Here is a 7,500-nt window from a genome sequence, read left to right as displayed (position 1 = left end):
CCAGACCAGTGTGGGCAGGCTCCAGGTAGTCCAACTCTGAGCTGCGTGTAGTTGTGGTTTCCGTTGTCTAACATGTACCCCTGTTGTGTCCGCAGCACCTCCAGAACCCGGCCAACTTCCACACCGCTGCCACTGAGCTCCTCGACTGGTGCGGTGATCCGCGCGCGTTCCAGCGGCCCTTCGAGCAGAGTCTGATGGGCTGCCTGACGGTAAGTCCACCCGCGCCTCGCGCCTCACTCACGCCAGGCCGCGCGCGCTCCCCAGTGGCCATGGCGAAGTGGACAATGTCCACTCCCTCTCTGGCTCGGCCCATTGACACCACCCCTCCCCCTCCCCCCCCCCCCTTCTCCCAACCCCCCCCCCCCCCCCCCCCCCCCCCCACTCCTCGTGACACGCATGTGATGCGCGCGTGGGGCGTGATGACATAGGCAGTGACGCGCGTGGTGGTATTTTGTGACGTACAAAGTCTCCACACGGCACCTGACACCAGGTGGGACAGGCCCTTGAGACACCCACCCAGAGCAGTGTTATTTTAATTACAGATAGTGTCCCGCCATCCCCATTGACCTGCTCTGCAGCCGTTAGAAAGCGATTAGCTTCATAGTTTATTGTGTTTGGGAGGCAAATTAAAACCCATTTAACCTCTTGCATTGTAAGAGGTCTCAGTGCAGTTCACGGCTAATGAGTGGGACTGGGGGTTGCATTGAACATGTCGATGCTTCAAAACAAGGCTGCATCTGTTGCATATATATATATCATGGTGGCGCAGCGGTAGAGTTGCTGCCTCACAGCGCCACAGTCCCGGGTTCGATCCTGACTACGGGCGCTGTCTGTACGGAGTTTGCACGTTCTCCCCGTGACCTGCGTGGGTTTTCCCCGAGATCTTCACTTTCCTCCCACACTCCAAAGACGTACAGGTTTGTCAGTCAATTGGCTTCTGTAAATTGTAAATTGTCCCCAGTGTGTGTATTAGTGGGGGATCGCTGGGCGGCGTAGACTCGATGGGCTGAAGGGCCTGTTTCTGTGCTGTATCTCTAAACTAAACTAAAACAGTGCGTGCCTCTGGCTGACTGAATAAGCCCCTGCTGTACTGCATTGAATTGAATTGAACACTTTATTGACACCTGTGACAAGTCACAGTAACATTTCCTCCCACACTCCAAAGACATGTGGGTCAGAAGACGTGTTTAAGAAGGAACTGCAGATGCTGGAAAAATCGAAGGTAGACAAAAATGCTGGAGAAACTCAGCGGGACAGGCAGCATCTATGGAGCGAAGGAATGGGTGACGTTTTGGGTCTGAGGTCTGAAGAAGGGTCTTGACCCAAAACGTCACCCACTCCTTCTCCCCAGAGATGCTGGCTGACCCACTGAGTTTCTCCAGCTTTTTGTGTCGATATTCAACCCAAACTAAGCTGTTTGTTTTAGGCAAAAGGCCAGTTCGATGAGAGAAGCAATCAGGTCTGCCCTCTTGTGGTGAATATAATGATAACAGCTGAGTGTTTCAAGCTGACCCTGTTTTTATTGGCAATCACACCCCTCTTTCCCCCCCTCCTTCGCTCAACACCAGTAACATGAGTGCCCCACCAGCCAATATCTTACCCCAGACCTGTGACACTATCGTGGTGGTGTAACTCCACCCTGCGGTTTGTTTAGTTTAGAGATACAGCGCGGAAACAGGCCCTTCAGCCCACCGAGTCCGTGCCGACCAGCGATCCCCGCACACTAACACAAGCCCACACACACTAGGGGCAATTTACATTTACACCAAGCCAATTAACCTACAAACCTGGACGTCTTTGGGGTGTGGAAGGAAACCAAAGATCTCGGAGAAACCCCACGCAGGGAGAACGTGCAAACTCCGTACAGACAGCGCCCGTAGTCAGGATCGAACCGACGCTATGAGGCAGCAACTCCACCCCTGCGCCACCGTGCCGCCCCGAATAATCTGAGTTCTGAGCCAATAATCCAGGGCACAAAACGCTGGAGTAACTCAGCGGGACAGGCAGCATCTCTGGAGAGAAGGAATGGGTGACGTTTCAGGTCGAGACCCTTCTTCAGACTTCAGTATTTTGGGTCTATCTTTAGCAAAAATAATTGCCTGTTGGAAGGAAGTTTCAGGAGCGACCAATAGCCCGAGGCTGCAAATTTTCACATCAGTCCATTTGTGTTAAAAATTGAACAGACAAGTCAGTGGTGGACAAGATGTCGCGGATCAATCAATTCATCGTTCCATCGCTGCTGATCTAGACACAGGGAGCTCAAGCAGGAAAGTAACAAACAGGCATGCATTTAATATAAAAAACAGTGATGTCATGCTAAGCCTTTATTCAGCACTGGTCAGACTACATCAGGAATGAAGAAGGGTTTCGGCCCGAAACGTTGCCTATTTCCTTCGCTCCAAAGATGCTGCTGCACCCGCTGAGTTTCTCCAGCACTTTTGTCTACCTGCATCAGTAGGACTGCTTGGGCCCCTGTATCTGAGGAAGGATGTGCTGGCGTTAGATAGGGTCCAGAGGAGGGAGGATACCAAGAATGCTTGGGTTAACATACGATGAGCGTTTGACGGCAGTGGGCCTGCACTCGCTGGAGTTTAGAAGGATGAGGGGGAACCTCATTGAAAATTACCAAATAGTGAAAGGACTGGATAGAGTGGAGAGGATTTTAACACTAGTGGGAGAGTCTAGGACCAGAGGTCACAGCCTCAGAATTAAAGGGCATTCCTTTACACCTGTCCTATCCATGTAGAAACATAGAAACATAGAAATTAGGTGCAGGAGTAGGCCATTCGGCCCTTCGAGCCTGCACCGCCATTCAATATGATCATGGCTGATCATCCAACTCAGTATCCCGTACCTGCCTTCTCTCCATACCCTCTGATCCCCTTAGCCACAAGGGCCACATCTAACTCCCTCTTAAATATAGCCAATGAACTGTGGCCTCAACTACCCTCTGTGGCAGAGAGTTCCAGAGATTCACCACTCTCTGTGTGAAAAAAGTTCTTCTCATCTCGGTTCTAAAGGATTTCCCCCTTATCCTTAAGCTGTGACCCCTTGTCCTGGATCCATGTAGTTGTCTAAACGTTTCTTAAATTTTGTGATAGTACCTGCCTCAACTACCTCCTCCGGCAGCTCGTTCCATACACCCATCTGTGTAAAGGTTGCTGCTCAGGTTCCTGTTAAATCTTTCCCCACTCACCTTAAACCTAAACCTCTGGGCACTTCTGCTGTTGATTCTGATTATAGTGCCCAAGATTATGATCAGATCCCTGATTTATGAGCAAGGTACATCTTTATTTTACTGCTTGGCATTCCAAGATATTTTACTGGTGTTACGGGATCTCGGAGATCCATTTTATAATTGCCACTGTTAAAATGGCTGGACAACCGCAGTAGGATTTTCTGGGATTTTTACAAGTGTGTGGGGAATCGGAATCCATAACTCCCCTTCATTCCCTGCCAACTGGTGCACGGCAACATTCACAGTGATTCATGGATGGGACTAAAGTTACTACCAATGCCACAAGCATTCTAGTTCCAGGCCAATAGCTGTAAATATGAATAAATGCCTCTGAACTGTAGGCCATAAGACACCAGGGCTGTTGACATCGATGGATTATTTAAGGCAGAGATAGACTTCTTCCACTGATGGTGTAGATGGGAGAAAGCTGGTGAAGATAGGTGTGGCTGGGCCAAAGCTTGGCAAGTGATAGATGGAAGGTAGACAAAAATGCTGGAGAAACTCAGCGGGTGCAGCAGCATCTATGGAGCGAAGGAAATAGACAACGTTGCCTATTTCCTTAAGGGTTTCGTCCCGAAACGTTGCCTATTTCATATAACCATATAACCATATAACCATATAACAATTACAGCACGGAAACAGGCCATCTCGGCCCTACAAGTCCGTGCCGAACAACTTTTTTCCCTTAGTCCCACCTGCCTGCACTCATACCATAACCCTCCATTCCCTTCTCATCCATATGCCTATCCAATTTATTTTTAAATGGTACCAATAAACCTGCCTCCACCACTTCCACTAGAAGCTCATTCCACACCGCTACCACTCTCTGAGTAAAGAAGTTCCCCCTCATATTACCCCTAAACTTCTGTCCCTTAATTCTGAAGTCATGTCCTCTCGTTTGAATCCTCCCTATTCTCAAAGGGAAAAGCTTGTCCACATCAACTCTGTCTATCCCTCTCATCATTTTAAAGACCTCTATCAAGTCCCCCCTTAACCTTCTGCGCTCCAGAGAATAAAGACCTAACTTATTCAACCTGACCAGAGATCCTTAAGGGTTTCGTCCCGAAACGTTGCCTATTTTCTTCGCTCCATAGATGCTGCTGCACCCGCTGAGTTCCTCCAGCATTTTTGTGTACCGATTTTCCAGCATCTGCACAGTTCCTTCTTGAACATAAGTGATAGGTGGACCCAGTGAGCTGGAGTAACTCAGCTGGGCAGGCAGCATCTCTGGAGGAATAGGATGGGTGACGTTTTGGGCCGAGACCCTTCTTCAGACTAAGAGTAACTCAAATTTCATTGTACCTCAATTGGTTAAGATACAATAAATTCGCACTTGAACTTGAGTCCGTACAATCGAGGAATTCTACTCAGCATTCAGCTTGTGCGCTCTGTATCTTCAAATAAAATAGTAAGATTAAACGAGAACTTACCAGTTTGAAGTTTGATCTGTATTTTATGAGGAGTTACGATGAGGGATTTCGTGAAGAACCCGCTTACAACGCATGCGTGTCATTCTTCAAAGCAGCGGTGTGAGGTCACAGGAACCTATAATGATCTAACATAGTAAGATTATCAAAGATATACCAGTTTGTGATATGATCATTAGAGGGTGGGAGCGGAGGGCACGAAATCCCTCATCGTAACTCCTCATAAAATACAGATCAAACTTCAAACTGGTAAGTTCTCGTTTAATCTTACTATTTTACTTCGGAGTCACGTGAGTGACTTCGTGAAGATTTCAAAGCTCTGTGACCTCATGCCGTGGAACGAGTCCATGCTTCACAACTGCCTTGGCTATTGGGAGAGAGCATAATTAGTAAGTTTAAAAACACACTTATACAAAAAGTTGTGTGGTATAACGAAAAAATATATACATTTTTTACATGGAGAATCATAGCCCTGTAACCTTTCGGGCAAATTATATTGAACGTAAAATGTTTTCTGAATACAATGATGGCTCCAAAAAATAACTGGTTTATTATAAAACCTGTGGAAAACCCTTTATGGATGACCATCCTGCGATTCTGAGGATTTGGTCTGTGGGTACCTGTACAATTTTTTCTCCGGATGTTGCTGCAGCCCTAGTGGAATGAGAGTTAAAAACATTAGTGTCTATTCCTGCCATCTTTAGGACATATTTTAGCCACCTTGATATAGTTTGAGTCGTGACCCTTTCATGCGGTTTCTTGAAAGAGATAAACAACGCCATTCTCCGACCTCGAATGCTCTTAGTATATTCTATGTATTGTTAGATGTGTCTTGCTATACACAGTCGTTTGTCATATGGGTATACCATAAATTCAAACACTTGACCCGATGAACCTGGTCTGTTTTCTTTTATTAAATCCTGTATGACAAACACCAGTTTCTCGGGTGAGATGATCAGGGAGTCCAGGCTCAGCTTGCTTAATGGCTGGACTCGTTGTGCGGTAAATAACACCATGAGCATAACCATCTTCCTGGTCCGTTGCTGAAGTGACAATGCTGTTATGAGCTACAAGCTCCTCAGCATGTTGAGAAACGACACCCACGTCCCAGATTTCGGAGTACCTGGTTTTCTTACCAGGGGTGCGTTCCCACTGCGTGCCGCCCCGTTCCTTGTGATAGGTAATTGGAGAGTGCACTTGTGGCACTATTGATGGCACTGTAGCCCCATCGATTATCATAATGGAGGCTTGTTAAAATTCCAATACGGCCAGAATGTTCTTGGCCTTTTGGTCGAGGTTGTTGTCCAAGCAGTATATGCCCCATTTCTTGATGTGTCCAAGGTACTGCTTCCGTGTTGACAGTCTTAGTACAGATGAGATGAGATTCATCGTCCTGTCTGACAGCCCAATGCCGTGTAGTGGGTCTTTTAGACTCTACAAATCAATAAATCCATAGTCTTATGGCATGGATGACTGCCTCCAGTCACTGGATAAATTAATAATTTTTGGCTATGTTCATTAGGGAACATGGTTCTAACACCATCCCCTGTATGACCGAATACCATGATTTAGTAGGTCAGTCGGGTACTCTGAGAGTTCCAGATGCCGAGTGTAGTTGAATTTCCCTAGTACCCCATTGATGGGGCCGAACGGGGGAAATACATCACCCTATGGCTTTGTTTACATAACAATGCCAAGCTGGTTTTAGAATTTTAGTAAATAACATTGGGGCTGATGATTGCCCCTATTGTAAGCTCTATATTGCCAAAGTTCCTCTTTTGAGTCAATGCCTGCCATATAGAAAACCCCAGCTGACACCAAGTCTTTATCAGTAATAAGAGTATCCATCTTAAAATGAATATCTAGAACAAATGTGTTTAGGGTTGAAAATCAATGATAATCCTGCAACCCCACTCCATTTTATTTTTAATAAATATGTTTGATACAAATTCTAATGTTCCATGAAAAGTACGCTCAATCACACCTTTTGTGTACAATTTTTGTAGCACCATGTGGGTTTTTAGATTGTTTGGTTTATGTAAGTACAAAATGCCATTCTGGTGTATGTTGTACTGTGGTTATTGGGATGAGTAAATCCTATCAGATAACCCTAAATACTGCTGAGATTATATGAATCTGTAGTGATTATATACCATACATAACTGTAGTGTTGCAACCTCCCCTCCCCCACCATCGTAGGTCCCTTTTTAACAGAAAAACCACCCCCACCTATCTCCATGGTTACCGGTGGTTGTGTTATTTCCTTGGTTTTTTGAAAAGGAGGTTCTGGTTTGATATCTCTTGTTCGGGGTTGTGTGGGAGGTTGAGGCTTCCGCATCTTCCCGGGTGGCCGCCCTGGCCATACCCTAAAAAAGGATCCTGTGGGTTATATGGATTTCTGGCACTGCCACTGTTATGCGCCACATTTTTTATGGCCTTGCCTGTGGCTGGTATCATGCTCCAAAATAGGCCCTTGTGCTGGCCTTGATGAGCCCCAGTGTCTTGGCTTCGTCCACACATGGCTCTTTGTTTGCAAATGGTAGCATTTTTGGGGTCCCAGTGCTGGCTGAATGGCAGCCTTCCACATGTAGTTCCGGTCATATTGCATCTTACTAAACAGAGCTAGTGCGTCTTGATGGTCTTTGGTTACCTACGTTTAGTCCAGGGTGCGGGTGTATGCTATGATGCCTTCCGTCAATTCCTTTAAGGTTCTCTGGATCTTGAGGTCCTGGTTCCTGATGTTCGTCCCCATATGCTGCCAAATGCATTGGTTTACACTGGGCACCTGTAATGCCTCACCGTTGCCAGGTGGCAGATGTCTGGCCAGTCTCTGTA

The 7,500-nt window shown here is 46.7% G+C and overlaps 1 protein-coding gene across 7 annotated transcripts in view; it reads left to right on the top strand.

Moving 5' to 3' along the window:
* Positions 1–7,500, top strand: part of zmiz1a (zinc finger, MIZ-type containing 1a) — a 277,790-nt gene that overhangs the window by 160,731 nt on the left and 109,559 nt on the right. For all 7 annotated transcript variants that reach the window (XM_055661643.1, XM_055661641.1, XM_055661647.1 and 4 more), the window contains one exon: positions 96–209. In XM_055661643.1, the coding sequence (XP_055517618.1) occupies positions 96–209 (114 nt within the window). The remainder of the gene's footprint in view (positions 1–95; positions 210–7,500) is intronic.

Source organism: Leucoraja erinacea, chromosome 34 (genome assembly GCF_028641065.1).
Source record: "Leucoraja erinacea ecotype New England chromosome 34, Leri_hhj_1, whole genome shotgun sequence".
NCBI lineage: Eukaryota > Metazoa > Chordata > Chondrichthyes > Rajiformes > Rajidae > Leucoraja > Leucoraja erinaceus.
This window is presented reverse-complemented; position numbering and strand designations above follow the sequence as displayed.